Source organism: Pholis gunnellus, assembly GCF_910591455.1.
Source record: "Pholis gunnellus genome assembly, chromosome: 20".
Lineage (NCBI taxonomy): Eukaryota > Metazoa > Chordata > Actinopteri > Perciformes > Pholidae > Pholis > Pholis gunnellus.
Genome location: NC_136547.1, coordinates 11,901,967 through 11,922,333, shown reverse-complemented (window position 1 = coordinate 11,922,333; position 20,367 = coordinate 11,901,967). Strand labels below are relative to the sequence as shown.

At 44.1% G+C, this 20,367-nt stretch overlaps 1 protein-coding gene across 1 annotated transcript; it reads left to right on the top strand.

The window, feature by feature from the left end:
• Positions 1-290: 290 nt before the first annotated feature.
• On the top strand, positions 291-19,233 carry zbtb47b (zinc finger and BTB domain containing 47b; the record flags this gene model as incomplete). Its single annotated transcript, XM_079181813.1, has 6 exons — positions 291-398; positions 13,765-15,150; positions 16,570-16,717; positions 17,208-17,323; positions 17,957-18,101; positions 18,788-19,233. The coding sequence occupies exons 1-6, from the start codon at positions 396-398 to the stop codon at positions 19,231-19,233; spliced, it is 2,244 nt and encodes a 747-aa protein (XP_079037939.1). The 5' UTR covers positions 291-395.
• Positions 19,234-20,367: the final 1,134 nt, after the last annotated feature.

The window sequence follows — 20,367 nt, the reverse complement described above, 5'->3', positions numbered from 1 at the left end:
TTTGCGCCATATGGCTTTGCATGTCCTTCCCACAGCTTTCCTGCTCACGCCAAAAAAAAAAAGCCATCCAAGCAGCCTCCAGTACAAAGAAATGCGCCTGTCTCGCAACTCCACGTTAAACGGTACCGTGTCCCTTTAAAACCGTCTGACAAAAAGCCCATATGATCCCCGAGCTCCAATCACCAATTCCTTCTGCAAAAGCAGCCTCTGCATTTTTGTGTCTGTCTGAACGCTACAGCAGCACGGTGGGGGGGGGAAGAGAAAAAAAAAGATTGAGGATAAGGCAGAAAGCTGAAGAAATGTGATAATTCAACGGTCATTTTCATGGCGGAGGGGAAACTGGTGCGGAAGGAGTTATTCTGGGACTCCTTTGAGCCTCGAAACGCTGGATCAAAATGGTAGGCTACAGAGGAGAGCGCTGCATTTTTGTTTATTTTTTTTGGTGTGTGTGTGTGTGTCCCTCTTTGATCTCTTGCAAATTTCAGCTACTTAGCAGGCCGATCAAACTTGCCACACTTCGTGCCTCGCTGTGTGTTCGCACCGGCGGGGCTGTCACACCGTGTATCTTTTGCGCTTTCCGTCCCCGAAGTTTGTAACTTGCCGACACGGCACAAGTTGGAAATCGAAGCTGCTGAAAGAATGCGTTTGGCTACAATAGCTACATTGATGCGGAGAAGGAGTTAAATTCTTTCATATCAGGGCAGCTCCTGCAAAAAAAAAGGGTGCTTGGGTCGTGACTGGTGCAAACGTAGACACGGCGTGCAGGGTAACTCCTCTCCTGCAAACAGCCGGTGCAGGACAAGTTTGCTAGGCTTTGACATGCCTGCATCCTCAGTGTTGTCCAAGAGACTCTTCATGTCTTCATAACTTCACTCTGTTGCAGGTGACACTCAGGCAGAGGTGTCTGAATAATATCCATGGAAGTGTCTAAATCATAGTGTGTGTGGGTGATAGTGTTTTATTGTATCATGTTTTAGTTTCATGGTGTGTTTTTGTCTGCTGCACGAGCTCAGCTTCTTTTTCTTCACTTTTACAGCACATCCGTTATCGTTTTCAAAACCGGACTCCATGATTATCGTTTTAGTTTATTTCCCTCACGTTAGATGGAGACGATTGTGCACAGACAGACTGGCAGAGTTCTGGGAATAGAGGCATGATAGCGAGGCAGACAGTCCGCTCTGTCTCCAGGGTCATATTAGGATGCCTCATTAGGAAAGCATGTGGAGCTTGATGCAGTGGTGGAGTAATCCCAGCGCGCGTTCACATCTGGAGGCTTGGGTTAATATCTGGGTCAGGTCAGTGGGGTTAGCCCTGGTGCTCGCTGGGTGGCTTCTGGTGGGAGCAAAGAGAGAGAGAGAGGGGGAGAGAGAGAGATTTTGGTATGTTTGTCTTCCCTTTTTTTCTTCTATTTAGTGTTTGTTTTTTTGTGCGTGCACGAGAGTAAGCTGTGACAGTCAAAGTGCAAAGTGTGCTGGGTGAATGGCAATGAGCTGGTGATCAGAGATATTGTGTCTTTTGACTGTTTTGGTAAACATGCCCCAGATAATTTCCGCTATTACTTTGTTGACATCAGAAGCGGATTAGTCTCCTGCTAATTGTGTTGTTATAAATAGCTTCATACCTATAAATTCCCTTATTCATGGATGGATTACTGAACAGGCCTACCGTATTAACCGTTATTATTATTATTATTATTACAGAGGCCAAGGGGTCAGGTGGGCCTTGGACCAGAGCGTCTGTATGAAGTGACTCTTCACAGTTCTTGTTGGAAAGTCAATAAAACAACTACAAAGATGCAGAAAATATCCACAAAAAGACAAAACAAGTAAAAAAACAAAATCGAGACGGAAGTACAAAGAGATGCAAAGTGACTAAAAAGTGACGCACAACGACTACAATGAGACACAAAACAAGTTTGTGAACAACGTGACCGATGTGGTAGCGTTGTTTGTCGTCGTTTTGTCTCCTTCAGTCTGTGGGTGTTTCTCTATGTAGGAGGGTCTTGCTGCCTTTTACATGCCTGCACCCAGAGGCCCATTGTCTCATAATCCCTCCATTCTCTTATCCAAATGATTGTTTTTCTCCTAAATTGGTGGATTTGGGAATATGTAAATCTGTGTCACTTCCACGCACCCTTTCGATATTTACGCTGCTTTCACTTTGCACCATCCCAACCTGTTGTGGCTGGTGCGGCCCCGAGTAGCTCCTTCTGTATCCTCACAGGGTGCTGTGAGTTTTACGTAACTGCCTATTCAGGGCATTCCTGCCCACCCTTGACTTTGAGGCGTCACTGTCTCTGGGTGCTGAGCGAGGAAACTGTCTTTAGTCCTTGTGACAAGTGCGGCAATTCCTGAGCCCCGGCAACAAACTCCAGCAGACATCCTCGGCCCCCCCCCCCTCCCGCTCTCCTTGGAAACTCAGGACTGCACTGTAGGTGCTGCTAATTTATGGCCCTGAGATTAAGAAACAGTGGACACGGCTGCAGAGAGCAAGGTCAAACTCACCGAGTTTATGTAAGCTTTCTTTTGTTCTTGTTGGTTTTAATTATAGGGGTTGAGTTTACTCTTTGTATAAATCCACATCTTTATTGTTTCCCGGCAGTACGAGCTGGCATCTGTGTCTTTTCATTTAGGAAACTTAACGAACTAATTTAACCCCCTATGGCACTTTTTTTTTTTTTTAAAGAAATAACTTTGAACCCCATTATCATAGAGGCTAACCAGCTTTTTCTTTTTGTTCTACTTCATATGAGGATTTCGATTAGCCTTTCATTGTGAGGCGTTTAAAGATATTGGGAGAGTTTTCTGTTCAAAGTGTTCTGATAGCTTTTAGCTGAATTCAGGCCAGAGAGAGACTTAGGAGGAGCTTTAAAGCAGATGGGAATGAGTTTTCATGCTGTTTTCAGAGAATTTCCAAGCAGGAAAGAAGGGATGTTTGATCTGATAGGCATCATAAATATTTGTTTAACGTTTAGTTTGTACACACAGATTCTTTCTCTGCAGGAGGTTTAGAGATGCACAAATGTTAGGAGAAAATGTGGACAGATCCGTTTGAAAAGTATACTCCTTTTCCATCGCAATATATAGAAATAACTCAAACTAATCACTTATTTATTCCTTTTTTAAAACCTTTTTTAAATGTATAGTTTCACATTTTGTGAAATTCACCTATTGGATTTCTTGCAGAAAGTTAGATAAGAAGATCGGTAGCCTGCCACTGTACTAAATTTAAAGCTATAGCTAGCAGCTGGTTAGCTTAGCATAAAGACAGGAAACCTGGGGAAACGGCTAGCCTAGCTCAGTTTGAAGGTAACGAAATATGCATACCAACATCATTAAACCTCACTAATGAAGCACTTTATACCTGGTGTATTAAATTCATTAAAAACTCAAACTATTTGCTGTTTTGCCTAAGTTTTATGTCAGACGAAGTTACTGCTCCCAGCCAAGAAGTAGTCTGTCCCAGAACCGCGGTAAACCAGCGTATGTATGAGCTGTTTTGTGGCTTTTGTTACCGTTTCCAGTCTTTGTGCTAAGCTAAGCTAAAGGTCGCCGGCTGTAGCTCCATATTCAATGCGCCGCTATGATGAGAGTGGTGGCATCGATCGTCTTGTCCAACCCGCCAATGGGGAAAACAAAGATACATTCCCGAAAATGTCGGAACTATTCCTTTAAACTCATATTCACCGTTTCTCTGTCGTCCATTGATTGGTTGCGGCTATAGAAAGCCGATGCTCCTCCTCTAACTCTTTTTCCTCTCTGTCCTCTCTGACCTTCTCATCAAACATATCATCTGCGCACACACACACACACACACACACACACACACACACACACACACACACACACACACACACTAGAGAGATTCCTCTGATAAGGGGCTCTTTAGAGTCTTGTGTTAGCCTCTTCTCTCTGTGTGTCATGCTATAAAAGGGGTAATGAAGATATCACAGTTTCATCCCGTGTAATTGCCCTCGGGTATGTCTGCACCTGCTCGCTGCTACACATCGACATCACAAATGATCTTTTGTCTCGAGAAGATCACTTCAAAGGTGCATCTTTCGCCCTTTGTGCCGTACATTTGGATAAATCTGAATTTCTGATCTTTTTTTTCCCCCTCTTGATATTTTACCAAATAGACGTATCTCGTTTGTACAGCCCTCCACACTTTGTTGTTCCACAGGTATTTGGCGTCACATCTCTGTGTTTGCAGGCGTGTGTGTGTGTGTGTGTGTGTGTGTGTGTGCGCCCGCCGTTGTGCACACGTGTGTGCATGCGGCGCTGGCTTGGGAACAGTGTGTTACGACTCCAGTGGAGCGGTGGTTTGTGTGTGTGTGTGTGTGTGTGTGTGTGTGTGTGTGTGTGTGTGTGTGTGTGTGTGTGTGTGTGTGTGTGTGTGTGTGTGTGTGTGTGTGTGTGAGTAGGAGATGCCAGCACCACGGGCCGCTCTCTTGGCCAGGCTTCCTGACTCAGCGCTTCCTCTCCCAGCTCATCGGCCCAGACACAAACTTCCTGGCAGAGCTTCAGTGTGGATGGTCTAACCTCATCGCTGCCCCCCCCCCTTACACCCGCCTCCAGTAACTCCTTTGATAATCCCATCCCTAGTCAAGAGTCATCCCAACTCCAGACGACCGCCGACTGATGTCTCCTTTTCCACATCACTTCTGATTGGCCAACACGCACTGTCGCCAGCTTTACCAAACTGATAAAAAAAAAAAAACGCACTGTCCGGCATGTTCAAAGGACAAACTGGGGGGGGGGGGGGGGAGCGCTTTGCTAAATCATGCAGCTGAGGCAATCCTGCTCACGCTGTCAAAATTTTATGTACTGTACGTCGCCAAGATGCTGCTCATGCTGTTCTCATCCTTATTTTTGTTTGTGCATCCCAATTTCATGCTCGGGTAAACGCGTATCAGTTGTAGATTGACTTGTCACCTGTGGTTGCATTAACATATAGATGGAAATGTGTTTAAATGTAAAGGTGAACCCTGGTGGAGAGCTCCACCAGGGGCACGACTGGGGCAAGTCCACGCTGCTAGATTAGGACTGGGCAGAAGCCTACAGTGCGGAGGGGAGATTGGATGTCTGGGATTAGAGCAGCGCTAATGCTGATAATATTGTCTTTTATTAATTGCAGCCAGCAGTGAATGCTGTGGTTAAGAAAGTTAAATGTTTTAATGGGCTGAGGGGAATCAAATAATTAGCGAAAGTGGTGGAAAGAGAGAAGTGTGCTGCTGTACATTTCACCTGAAATCTCCTTCAGTTCTCGTGTTTTGAGGCGGTTCGGTTTGTGATGGATGTTCTTTTGATGGCAAAAAATTCATCACTAACTTACAATCCGTTTAATTATTGATTATTTAGTAGGTTATTTTCTCTCAACTCCTGTGGATTTAGTGTTGCGCTTTTATAATGTTTGAGGATGATCTCTATATTCAATATTTTTACAACAATGGATTGAATAATCAGATGATCATCACCAGACTCTGCAGCTCCCCTCATCTCTACTGAGGTCTGTAGCATCTTTTAGCTAACTGTTTCAATTATACAGCCCGCAACTTTACTGTTTTGGTTTACTTTCACTGCTCTTAGTTTTATTTTCAGCAAAAATAATTCTTTAAACCCACCAAAAATGTTCTTAAAACCCCACTGATTATTATCCATGGAGCAGCAAACAGCAGACGGAGTATAAAGAGCCAGATATTTAGGTATGTTTATACCACAATGTAGTCATGTTTAGCTTTAAATTCAGATTTCTCTCTCATAATACAGAGTTTGGATGATCTGAGGGTTGATTTTTCCACCAATCTGCATCACTTGCACCACTAATTTACTGAATTATATAATCCCTTAACCATAAGGTGTAACTCTCCGGCTTAGTACGATTATCAGATAAAAAGTGTCATCCCGATGAGTATTAAACTCCACTTTAATGTCACCGTGTAGTGTTTGACCTCAGCAGTGAACACGCTGCCGACCGCTGCTGTTGCTCCCCCCCTTTAGTCATTGAACATTGATTTTTATTAGATTTTTTTTTTATCATAGGCGTGTAACGATCGCCGCCGGGCTTGTTAAAAAGTGAGACCTTGCCTCTTGTGATATTACCCGTCTGGCTTACCTCGGAGCAACATGTTTGATAACGGGATAATGTGAGTCCGGGCATATTTAGATCCTCTCTTTGCATGCATCAGCAGTGTCATCGCACACGGCAGATTTCTTTATTTCCTGTTTACTGACGTGCGCACAAATGCACGATTACGATGCAGGTACGCTTGCACGGGCGTTCGGGGTTGCAGACGTGTGGGTGGGTGAGCGAGCTCGTGCATCTGCTGCTGCTTGTGCTTGTTCTACCCTCAAGGTCAGTGCTGGGTCTCTGTGCTGATTGGATTTAGAGAGCAGAGGAGAGGAGTGCAGACTGCAGACAGAGGAGAAATCTTCCACTAGACACATGGATGGATTATGAGCAGCACAGACATATAAAACTCCCCCCCCCCCCCCCCCCCTCCCTCTTACAGGAGCAAGACAGCCAGAGTAAAAGACTGTTTGTTTTGTGCATCTTTGCGCGTCACTTTGTAGTCTGTTTTCGTCTCTTTGCGGTTGTTTTGCATCTTTTTGGAGTCATTTTGCGTCTCTTTGTGGTGGTTTTTACTTCTCTTTGTAGCTGTTGTGCTTCTCTTGTGGCCATATTACATCTTTCTGCAGTCATTTAGCATCTCTTTGTGGTCGTTTTGTGTGACTCTGAAGTCCGTTGGCATCTGTTCGGAGTTGTTTAGCATCTTTCTTTGGAGGCATTTCGCTTCTCTTCGGGTTCATTTTGTATCCCTTTTGTGGTTGTGTTACCTTTTGCATTTCTGTGTCATTTGATTTGCCTCAGTCACTCTACATTAAATGGAGGCCCTGGCCCAGGGGACCCGTGAGACCCCTGGGCTGGTACCCAATAGGCCTGTTCAGTAATCCATCCATGACTGGACCTAAACACTGATGGCATGGAGACGACTTGGCAGACTGCGCTCCGTCCATGCCTGCATGCTGGACCACATAGCGCCTTCGCTTTTCAAGCCGCGATTCTCACCCAGAGGATCTGAATTCACCTCTCTGGCTCGCCTTCTCTGGGGCTAAACCGGTCTGTCGTTTGGCGTCGGCAGCAGGGAAGGTCTGCTGAGCACACAGAGGACACAGTGTCAGTCATTACCCTGATGACTTTTTAATGGCTGTCTGATTGGACTCCGCCAGAAATGACATGCCCTTGTCTCGTTCTGCGTGGTCGTGTTTACTCGTAACCCGATCCATATCCCCGCCACGCAAAAGCACGTTGACGCTACTTGCGAGGCCAAAACTCTCTGTTGTAACTGGGCGTAACTCTTTGTGGAGAGTCCGTGTTCGAGCCTGTCATGCCTCGCTCTCGTCTGCGCCGGTGATGACTCAGGGATCTGTGTGTGTGTGTTCTGCTCTCCTACCATGTCCGTGCCAGTGAGGGAGATGAGGCCTGACACGGTGCCCACTCTCCTTCCTCCGGGTGTCAGTCACGTCGAAGCCCTGCGCCCGAGCCCCTCAGCAGGACGCCTCGCTGCGAAGAGGGCTGCTGAGTGTGCTCTTTACTGTAGGTTGAAGGGCTCCGTGGGTGGAAGTGGCAGAGCCCGTGACCACCCCCACCCCACCCCACCCCACCTCCCCGCTGGGTGACAAGAGTGGCCGAAGCTTGAGCTCAAGGGATTGCTGTCTTCATGACCGTGGATGGGTGATCTCTCTTTATTCCCGATGGTAATGTCCAAGTAGAGCCTTCACTGTGCATATGGACAGTTTGACATTCGGCTGGCAGCAAGTTGCACTTGCTTGTGAAGTCATTTATTGAGAGTTTTGCAGTAGTTTGATGGAAATGAAAGAACTGCTTTGCATCGACTACTAAGTTAAATAAACAAATTGTTTCACTTCTGGTCTAAAAGAACCAAAAAAAAAAAAAGCAACTTTTGACTATTGAATTTTGTGCTAAAACCGTTGATTGACAAAATAATAAATCAAAAAATGTGGATAATCGCATAGAAGTAATTTATTAAGCAAAAATGCTGAACAAATTCTGATTTTAGTTTCTACAAGGAAATATATGCAGTTTATTTATTTTCTCCTTCAAATCTTTGTAAATTGAATATTTTTAGTTGGGCAAAACAAACAACTTAAGCTCTGGGAATTTGTGATGGTTGTTTTTCACAATTTTCCTGACATCTGGTAGACAAAAACTTTAATTGATTAATTAGATAAATATTCAACAAATAGATAAATTAGAGATGATTATTTTCATTATTGGACTACTAAACTAAATGATGATGATTTACTTGTTATCACATGACTTTTCTTCCAAAGCGCCGGGAAAAGACAAGTAATTGGACCTTGTGATACATCTATTTATGTCAAATAATAATAGAGGTTAGTTCTGGGCAATATGGTGGACATCATTGTGACAATAACAATATTTTCTAATATCTATTTAAATTACTAGGCGGTATAATTATGCAAAATCATGAAATGATCATCAAACTGATGTTCAAAGCAATTATATTATGCATTATATGAAGCCACACTCCGAGTCCGAGTCATTTATTTGGATAATAACGCAACAAAATGATATAGTTGTAATGCGATTTAACTTGCAGTAATATTACATTTGCCCAATATTTTTTTGTTCTCCTTGAACTTTTTTTATTCCACATATGATTTAGATTTTCAAATTGTTCTATATTGCCCACAGATGTTTGTTAAACTAACTTAGAGAAGGTGATGTGAGAGGACACCGAGTTCACTCTGAGCAGTGTGTTTGCAGGCTTAGAGAAAGCTTTAACCCCCGCTGTGTTCCCCCCCTGGGACTCCCGCCTGCCTGAATGCAACCTGCCCTCCCTCGCACTATTGATGTGTCCACGACTCTGTGCTGTGCTCTGACATTGGCCCCCGCTAATGGATCAGTCTGTTCACCTCAGCAAGCAGGCAAACAAGACGGTCAAGGTAGATGCTGTTTAGTTCTCTGCTCATAAATCTGCCGTCTTACATGGCGGGTTGCAAAATAGGAGCAGAACAGGAGCATTTTAGGGAAATGTTAGCTTTATTGTAACACAAGAGAAACATTGGAGTGGAAGAACATTTCGGACATTGTTTAGTTTTACTTTTGCCAAGGCTGCTGTTACAGGTGGCCCCACAGTCAACGACATTACAGTGAACGGATTTTTTAAATGGCAGCTCTGTGGAGGTCACAGCACAGCCCCGGATGACGGAGATGCAAACTTTACAGAGCAGTAAATCCACATGGGCCGTCTAGTGCAAAGGTGTGGGAGGAAAAGGGCATTCTCACCAGTAAAGTCAAATTAGAAAGAGGGATTTCATTGTTGGGCTCGGCTCTGTCTGGCTCAGGTCCATGAGTCTGAGCCTCTGCCAAGTGCATACCAGCGACCCTGACATGGCTGAGCTGGCTGACGATTCACCAACTACTTTTATATCACAAGCTGTGATCTACACATTGACTGTGAGCTTGACATGCAGCTCTGACTCTGACCGTCACTGAATCACTAAAGCAACAGCTATTCAACAGCAAAAATTAGCCAAAGGTTTTATTTTTTCATTTCTTGAATGAAGCAGCCTCCTCTTGAGCCACGCAGTAATCCTTCATCACAGCTTCATCAAAACTGGATTAGTGGTAAAGTAGTTTCAAAGTTTGAAACTTTTAATTTAAATTAAAGTTTTGCCATCAGGCTGTTCAGGGATGTGTGTTTTATTTTTTTTTGATGCCTTAATTATCTTCCCAAAAAGCTGGGCAAATGATGTCTGACGCCATTAGAGCAGTTAAACAATGGATAGCTAGATTTGGTTGGTGTCGGTTGTGACCTTTCACAGTAATTGTGATGATCACTTAGAGCGCATTCATCCGCCCCAATTAGTGTGATTTTGAATAGGAAAAACAAGCAATGAAGAAGCACGCATTTGATCAGGTTGGATCAGTGAATAATATCTGCTGTTGAAGACCATGTCACATGATCGAAAGCTCCAGAACAGCAACAAAATAGACCTTGTGGTGAGATTGTTTTCTTAGGAAGTCGTCAAACTGCCATTTTATGGCATAAATACTGTTTTTCACGTTTACTTATTTACTAGCAGAACTGTCATTTTCTATAACATGTAAAGGGCACAGTACATTTCCTGCAGTACATATTGCATAGATTATATATTTAAATGATATTGCGCTTGAATTAAAAGACTTGAACCTTGAGAGTTGCCGTGTGCAACAAGACGTCGGAGTACAATGCAAGAGGATCCCCTCACATGTTGTGTTTGCCAGATTAAGTGAGTGTGAAGGGAGCTTTTGATTGAAGCCAGTTTAAATGACACCTCTTGTTGGGTGCGTCAGTAATCCCCCACGCTGCGTGTTTGTCACAGGTCGGGCCAGATATGAATAATGTAGTGGGAGACTGGTTAAAGGTGGCGCTCCGTCTAATGACGGCAAACAAGCTCTCTCCCTGACATTTCCAAGGAAAGGGGATGCGGCGAGAGAATGGGGGGGGGGGGGGAGATAATGACAGACAAAGATCGAGTTGGATGCGGTCTTCAATTGCAAAGTACTCACTTAATTTGTTTGGCTACAGCGCTGTGTGTGATGAAATGAAACAAGAGGCCTTTGTCTTTATGGTATATTGTGACAGACGCAGCTGCATGGTAGCTACAACTACCTGCTATTGGATTAAATAGTCTTAATGATGAAAATAACGCAATCATCCACTGATTTGAAACCCCTTAATCTCCTACATTCAGCAGTATTTGACTGTTTTTGCTGTAGAAATGTACAGTGCAGTTTATTGTTTAAAAGGGGCAATCTCTGCATTATGGAATTGTAGTTATGCCTTAACTCTGAGCGCTCGATTGAACATATTAAGCATATAAAAAGGTTTGTCGCAAGCGCATGAATTATGTTTTGCAATGTTAAATTTCAGTCAATCGGAGAATAAAGTAGATCATTTGTGATTGGCTTTTTCATTTCCAATCTGACTGCTATAGTAGGATAATTGATTACTGGGTAGTGAGGTAGCACTTTCAGAATGGTAAGTAGTTATAATTTAAATTTTGTGTATGAAGTTATTTTTGTAAATCAGTCTCCACTCGATTAGCATGCAGTAGTTGTTTTGGTAGCTAGCTAATTTCTGCCAGAGAAACATTTGCTACGCTAGTTGCTAATTAAGCTAGTTGGCTAACTTCCAAACCGATAATCAGTTCTCACGTCTGCAGTTTACAATGATAGCCATGTCAGGTTTAGCTGCCTCTCAAAGTTTGTAGAAATTTTGGTTCAAACAATGGGTTTTGGATTTCACACAAAAATACCCAAAAGCAGGCTTCTCATTTCTAGGTGCCAACTGTCAGCTAAACTGTATAGCTAGATAGCTAATTATCATTAAAGCTACCATCATTATCAGCTAACTATCATTAAAGCTACCATGAAATCGAAATAGATGTTGTATTGTGCTGGTCGTCGCCTATACGCAAGTATGAAATCACCAAGCCTGACGCTAAAGCTACATGTCCCAGGCTAAAAGTTAGCATCCTCACAAGACATGGAAATAAAGAAGCAGCATTGTTCTTGTATTGCAGGGTAGCTCTAGTTAGCCCTGTGGTAAAAGTATAAACAGAATTTTCATTAACTTTTTTTTTAATTCTAGGTTGAGAGGGCAAATGAGTGAGACAGATTATTAGGGTAGACTAATGATAGAAAAGGATGGAAAGGATTGTTGTTTGCTCAAATGTATTTGTTCTTTGCTTGGTAATAATTTCTCCCAAAAAGTATTATGTGCATGCAAAAACAATATATGTGCCTAAAATGCCCCATTGCATGCTCAGTATTAGGGCATAAAGACTTGTGCAGACAGTGGTGAAATCATTTGGGAACTCATTTGGAGTCTTGTTTCACAGGTGCATATGGCAAGCATCATTATCTTGCATTTCAAATCCCTAAGATCACATTTTCAGACCCATTAATGATGGCCCAGACATGCAATCCTGAAGAGGTTGAAGAATAAGCATCAAGGGATTAAGGCGATCACACAGTTGTTTTGTTTAGTAATGTGAACTAAATCTACAATTTAATGAAACGTTATGAAAATACACCCGTCATCATACCTTAAAAATATAGTTGGTTCCTTTAATTTGACGCTAAGCTAATGATGTTTTGAATCTATTGATATTATTCATCCTATAGAATTTGTAATCTTTGACAGCGTTGTGCTATTTGAATCTCAGAAGAAGATGCAGATTATTATCGCTAAAGCCGCATAACTTCCAGTCTGCAACTTACACTTGATCTGATTAAGGCGGCAGCGTTTTGCCCTTGGGCGACGTCTGTAGCCTTGCACGGGGAGAGATAACCCGATCTCCACTCCTCTCTGGCTCAGAGTCCAATTTAGCAGCTCAAAACTATGAATAAATCTAACACTTCCATAATTGAATTCTTCAAACGGACCAGATTTTGAAGGTTAGGACCAAATGCAAATCCATTTTCCAGCTTTAACAATGAGAAGTCATTTCATTGATCTTAAAGAGAAAATATGTTGGGCAGCAATGTGATTCGTACTCATTTATTACAGAGTTTTTCAATAAATTCCATAATAGTTGCTGTCCTAAAATTATTATTTAATATCTCGCCCTTTTTTTCTTCTTTATTGTGTGTGTCTTGTCCTGCACATGCATTATTGTAAATACTGAACAATAAGAGATGTAGAGATGTAATTATGGCTCACACAGCTATATCATCTCCAGCCAAAACAAGGTTTATATTAGTACTTGTCCTATTCTTCCTTCGAGAGACGCCTAGAATGATAAATTCCATTAATTGTTTGCAGGGTTAGTTAGTATTTATTCCGGCATGGTTTCCCTAATTATTTCTCCGGACGTGTTTTGTCTTGTGCATAATTCTCCGTTCCGCAGGGACGGTGTAGTGAGTGGGTGTGCTGAGAGAGCCGGCTAATGGGGGGGAGATGGCACTGAATACCAATGCAGACCAGTCAGTCCTTGCAGAGACCAGACAATGTGTTTGTGTTTGCGTTGGCTGTGTGTCTTTGTGTGTGTGTGTGTGTGTGTGTGTGTGTGTGTGTGTGTGTGTGTTTGTGCATTTGTGTTTTTTGTGCATGAATGCACATCTCATATATTTGTGTGTGTGTGTGTGTGTGTGTGTGTGTGTGTGTGTGTGTGTGTGTGTGTGTGTGTGTGCGTGCGTTTGCTGCTCTGTCCCCACTCGCATCCCGTCTGGATCGAAACCCTGCCCTTCCTGTGCTAAAATAAACCCACCTTGGGAAGTTGAGGACCTTGTACAGAGCGCCGAGTGTTACACCTTTTGATTTTTCTCATATCGTATCGTGCAGCGTACATGCAGTCTATGACTGTGTGCAGTGCACTTAACAAACTGAAAATCATGAAGAACACTACTGTATAATAACTACTTTAGGATAAGAATTCATGATAGATCTATGCCTCTAGTTTGAGGTCAAATCACAGAATAATGAAAATGTTATGTGATTAGAAATAACAATCATGTTATGACAACATACGCAAGTTTTTGTGAAATGACAAAGTTTTGTGATGTAAGAAGCCAAAGCGTGTGTGTGTGTCTGTGTGTATATATATATTAAATTATAATAGGAAATGTTGAAGCTTTAACTGATCATATTGCTACATGATAATATTTTCCATCTTAACCTTTCTCTCCATCTCTCTCTCCCTCCATCACATTCTCCTCCACCATCTCCAGCTCATAGTGGAGAAGACCACAGACTTCCCCTCTGCAGAGTTCTCCCTGGTGGAGGATGTGGCTCTGCACTTCACCTGTTTGATGGACAGGCTGAACGAGCAGCGCCTCTTCCAGCCTGACCTGTGCGACGTCGACATCGTTCTGGTGCGTCAGCACAGCACCTTCCCGGCCCACAAGGGCGTGCTGGCGGCCTACAGCCCTTTCTTCCACTCCCTCTTTGCACAAAGCAAACAGCTGCGGCGGGTGGACCTGTCGCTGGACGCCCTGACCTCGCAGGGCCTGCAGCAAATCCTCAACTTCATTTACACTTCCAAACTGCTGGTGAGCAGCCGCACTGTCCACGACGTGCTCAACGCAGCGGCCCTGCTTCAGATGAGCGACATCGCAGCCTCCTGTCGCGACCTCATCAGCAGCCACTCGCTGAGAACCACCTGCGCAGATATGGCCAGTCAGAAAGGGCTCGGCGGCGGTGACCCGGCTTCAGTAGCGATGCCTTCCAGCCAGCTGTACCCGGAGATCAAACAGGAGTCGGAGCTGGGGAGGTTGTACAAGAGGGACGGCAGCAGCCCGTTCTCTGTGAGAGTGGAGGAGGCGGGCAAGACGGCCTCCCAGCAGAAGCAGTATTACCAGAAGGAGGACGCGTCAGGGGGCGGGGCTGGTACAGGTGTGGCCGCTCTGTGCAAAGTCGAGAGCAACGGGGACGAGTCGAAGACCGCCGACAGCCACGCCTCCTTCAACAGAGACCAGATCATCGTTGAAGTCAACCTCAACAACCAGACCCTCAACGTGTCAAAGGGGCCGGAGACCAAATCGGCAAGCGCCATGGAGGCGGCCGCCATGTTTAGTTGTTGCCACGACAACGAGAGAGATTCAGAAGAAGGGGAGGAGGACGAGGCGGAGAACGACGACACGGGCGGAGAAGAGGAGGAGGACGACGACGAGCTGAAGAGGGGGGACATACTGGGGCCGAGCAGCGAGGAGGAAGATGAGGAGGACGATGAGGAAGAGGAGAACACCTTAAACATTCCAGGCTTGGAGCAGCCGGCCTTGATGGATCGAACCCGCCGGGGCACCAGAGCCTATGCCATGGCGGGTACCACCGCCTCCATGCGGCAGACACTGGCAGAGGCCAAGCTGGCTAACCAGCGGCTGGGCGGGAAGAGGACGCTGGATGCAGAGGGCCTGGGCCAGAAGGTGAGGCTGGAGGAGAAGCAACATTTCCCGTGTAAGAAATGCCCTCGCATCTTCAACAACCGCTGGTACCTGGAAAAACACATGAACGTCACTCACAACCGCATGCAGATCTGCAATAACTGTGGGAAACGCTTCCTGCTGGAGAGCGAGCTGCTGCTGCACCAGCAGACCGACTGTGAGAAGAGCATCCAGGTAGGATTCAGGATTATGACATTCAAAATAGTTTAATTCTCCCACCAGTAAGTGGATTTGCTTGGCACCAAGTAAATCCATGTTAATTTGTCACCTTGAGTTCCACTTTGATGAACTTGACAGACAAATTATGTATTGTTGAAAGCCGACAGTCTTTACATAACTGACCGTTGAGGGAACGGAGAGCCGGAGAGTCCAAAAAGGAGGAAGTTGTAGCGTATTACCTTTTTGTTTAAACCTCAAAAGAAGAATGGTTTGTAGACAGTTAAGATATGTTCAAATATACTCCGTGAACTTATTGTCTCTTTAGCGACCAAGCTCGCTAAATTAGCGAAAATCTTTATTCTATATCTTAATGATACAATCCTGAAACCAAAATGTTAGGTGGGAGGGAAAGATGGACACATTTCGCTCTGCCACTTTCTGCTGTGACCGTGTCTCGCTAAAATCTCTGTGACCCTCTGACATGTTGTCATTAGCAGGATGAAAGGAGCTCAGAGTTCATAGAAGTGCTGACACACTCATCTGGGTCACGTTTTGCTGTTACCACGCTTCACAAGCCACAGCAAATTATTTGGACAGCGACTAATTTACTACTTGCCAGTAGTACTTTACAAATTAAGATTCTGCAACACATACAAAAGGGCTTCTAAATTAGTTGATTACTCAATTAGTTGCATGCCTGCTTATGGAAGCCGATGCCCAGAAACGTCCCAAACGCAGCAAAATGAAAAGAAAAGAGAAAATGCAAGCAGAGGATCTCTGTAGATGCAGACATCACCACACACTTTTAGCGGACCATAAGTGATGATTGAGAAGGATTATTTTTTTATCAGTCTCTATATTGTTTTTGGGAAAATCCTGCTCATTCTGCCTTTGGAGTAAAGGACCCGAATACTTCTTCCACCACTGAGCTTGACACAAAAGTCTGCAGACACTCACTCACTGGATGTTTTAAGGGAAAAACTTAGAATTTGTGTTTTGTTTCAGAGGGGACAATATGTAGTTATAATATCTTCCTATTAAAGATTTAAACAGAAGTCCAAATTGAGGCAAATAAATAACAAATGCTCAACTTTCTCTCCGCTTTGAAAGTATTGTTTAGTTAATAATTATCACATGTACAGTTACAATCATGTAAATATATAAACACTAGTCATAGACTGTCCACTGGCAGTAATAGTACATTCTGCTATGTCTCAGTACCTGCACTCTGCAGTGAGCAGCTGGACTCCTGCTGTGGTGTTGAAGATCATTTGCTGCTTTAATCTACTGACTCTAATTGCTTTTTTGGTCCAGCGAACACTCATGTATCTGTGAGAGCTCACACACTTGTATTGTGGTTGTAAAGGCTGTTCCAGATGATATCCAAATAGCTCCAGTAACAACTATATTTCCCCCCCCTCTTCTGACCCCTAGTGTGTAACATGTGGCAAGGCCTTCAAAAAGCTGTGGTCGTTACATGAGCATAACAAGATCGTCCACGGCTACGCCGAGAAGAAGTTCTCCTGCGAGATCTGTGAGAAGAAGTTTTACACCATGGCCCACGTCCGGAAGCACATGGTTGGTGAGTGACAGTGACATCAGCGGTCCCAGTCCGGTCGCTTTGTTCCCGTTTATTATTTCAGGCTTCCTTTCCCACTGATTGTTGAGCGCGATTTGTTTTGGGTGTTGCTTTCCACTTCCTTTTTTTTTGGGGGAGATAAGCATCTTATTTCCCAGAGAGACTTACCTCACTCCCTGTCATTACGTGTTTCAGTGGTAGGAAGCCCTATTTATCCTTCCTGCTGAATGAGTGACTTGAGAGTCCGATGTGGAAACTTCAGAGGAAATAGATTATTTACCAGATGAGACACATCCATTGTACTTAGCAGCGTAATTAGCCAATGAAAAAGCATCAGTGTTCTTTAAGTGCTATTTTAGGGTAGCAGTTTGCTTATTTGTCCTCCTGCTGCTATTAAGTGGCTCAATATTGAATACCAGTAACCATTATCTTGTACTGTGTGTGTGTGTGTGTGTGTGTGTGTGTGTGTGTGTGTGTGTGTGTGTGTCTTTAGCTCATACGAAGGACATGCCGTTCACCTGTGAGACGTGCGGGAAGTCGTTCAAGCGCAGCATGTCCCTGAAGGTTCACTCTCTGCAGCACTCGGGAGAGAAACCCTTCAAGTGTGAGGTTTGAGCTCCTTTTACATTATACGCATTTACACGCCGCTGTTCTCCACTTGACTCACATGAAGAGTTTAACTCCATCTGAGATACCCAACAGTTTATAACCTGTAATGTCTGAAATGAAATGATATGGCCGTTACGTGTAAAATACTCACGTTAAAGTCAAGGATTTTGGATCAGGCAGGGATCCAGATGTGTTGATCAAAGAGAAATCATTAACAAATCATTTACTTATCTTTATACACTGGGAACCCCGTAAAGTAGTCCAACTGTTTTTGTTTATCGCTTTCTGGCATCATTCTCACTTAACGCCCCAATATACTCATCCACTTACTTACGCAGTGTTGCGCAGATGAGAGGATTGATGCCACTCTCATGTCTGCACAGTAAATATGAAGCTACAACCAGGAAAAATGTAGCTTAGCTTAGCACAAAGACTGGAAACAGGGGGAAACAGCTAGCCTGGCTCAGTCCAAAAGTTAAGTTACCTGCTGCTGGCTGACCGCAGCATCATATTTACGGTACCATATTAAACTATTCCTCTAAAGCAAAGACTTATGAAATCCATCGAGAACTCTTTTTGTGACCGTTTCTGATTAAGACTTTGTGTAAAAATGTTCACTGTGTGCCGTTTCAGAACTGCAGTGAGCGCTTCCAGTACAAATACCAGCTGCGATCCCACATGAGCATCCACATCGGACACAAGCAGTTCATGTGCCAGTGGTGCGGAAAGGACTTCAACATGAAACAGTACTTCGACGAACACATGAAGACACACACTGGTGAGTCACTTCTTGCACTACTTCTGACAAATTTTCAGGTCACATTACAAACATGGAGACCCACTCTCCCACCCAGCTCCACAGCACAACTAGTGGTTAAAAACTCCACAGGGCACCTTCCATTTTATATATTTCTGGCCACTTGATCTCCTTTGTCTTGGTCTCCTTTGACCCCAGAAGGAAATATTTGGCTTTAGCAGCAGGTAGTGTACAGCTGCCTGCTGTGGCTAAATACGATGCTATGAGCGAAGACTGAATCTAAATAGTTAAGTTGTGTGTTCGCCTCCACAAGCGGCCTGTTTTACATAGCACAGGCATTGTGATACATTCATGTAAAAAATCTTGATTATAGCAGCTTTAAATTTTATGATGACTGTTTTATTTTATTCACTTCTCTTAAGATATCGTTGAGGGTAGGCATTCATCTACAATGACGCAGAGATTAAATAAAATAAATGAAGGCAAATAAGTAGGTGAAAAACACAAAAGTCAGATAAACACAAAAAATAAATCAGTAAAACAATTGTAAGTAAGGATAGAGACAATTAAATCATCTAAAACTATTACACACTGACACACCCGTGATCAGAGGTTGGGAGAGCAATGATCCTCGAGGGCCGTCTTTCCAAGAGCGGAATGTGTTAAGGCGGCGTATTGTTCAGCTCTTCGTGTCCCTCTTTGCGCAGGAGAGAAGCCGTACATCTGTGAGATCTGCGGGAAGAGCTTCACGAGCCGGCCCAACATGAAGCGCCACCGCCGCACCCACACCGGGGAGAAGCCCTACCCCTGCGAGGTGTGCGGCCAGCGCTTCCGCTTCTCCAACATGCTCAAGGCCCACAAGGAGAAATGCTTCCGCGTCAGCAACCCCATGGTTAACGATGGCAACGACCCCCTCGGCCTCCATCAGCCTCTGGCCTCGCCCGCCACGGACTCTTCCGGCCAGGTGCAGCTGGGGGCGGCGCTCCCCGCCACGTCGGCGACCACACCCGCTGCTGCCTCTAGTCCACACCACCTCCATGGCACCCAGCTGTCTCTTCCCCTGCTGCACTCAATGGGGGGGCTGCCTCCCACCCCTCATTTACCCCCGCCGCCTCCCCTGTTCTCTGCCGGTAGGATGAACTCCAACAACTAACAAACATCCGTAGCATCGAAAGCACTTTTGTTACTTTTGTTTTTCTTAGAGCTTTTATGGGGACTCCTTCAGCCGGAGAGTGATGCGCCTCAGTGACATTTACACTGAGAGGAAAAACTGACTGAAGGCTAACACACATACACCTACCACAATAAGAAATAGTTATTTTTTACTCTGTTTAATACAATAGATAACCTCAGAGTCCAGTAGGACGTGTCGTCACCACGCCTCTCCTCATGAATTTCACAACTCTGTTCTGGTTTCTTTTGGGATTTTCCACCACCGCACACATCTCTCCAGAGTCTTGCACAATGCATTGATTGTAGCATCTTTTACAAAGTCTAAGGAAGAGTTTCCTCAATCCTCACTCTACGGGGGTCATCAGTCAAGCAAGAACCACACTATAAATGAGAATTAAAAAAAAAAAAAATGTTTTGATCGTTCTCTGCCAAGATGTAGCGAGTGGTTCTGATCTGACCCAGCAATAACCAAATGCTGATTTGTCTGAGCATATACATGTATATGGCATTGCCAATAACCAAATCCTGTTAGCTCACCTGCTATAGTTAGATAATGTTATACAGCATTTATAATCGATCCTGCACCTTACATTTAACTCTAGTGATATTTAAAATGTACTCCTAATTGTCTCCATTTTTATAATTGTGATAGTGTGTTATTCGTGGCACGTTCAGTCAATGTGTAAGGACGCGAGAGAAGTTGTGATGCGTGGAGAGTCGGCCATGCAATGCAGTGTGTGTGTGTGTGTGTGTGTGTGTGTGTGTGTGTGTGTGTGTGTGTGTGTGTGTGTGTGTGTGTGTGTGCGCGTGAGTCGTGAGATGAGGATCTACGTTCAGTTAAATAATACTTCCCCCTTGTCAGGAGATAGAGTAATTTGTTGACTCTCATCTTTTGCTTACATTAAGCGCTCCTCTCCTGTTAGTTTCGGCTCTGAGACGATATCGCACTTGTTAGTAAAAACCTAATGTAATCAGACCTACAGTATATTTGTGGGTCTAAAATCTAATGTTCATGCTTACATTTCCCAACTAAACCTGGACTTTGTAATTAGTTTGCAGAATACCAGTAGCGTAGGGATAATAATACTCACAAAGACCTGATTACGTAGCTCAG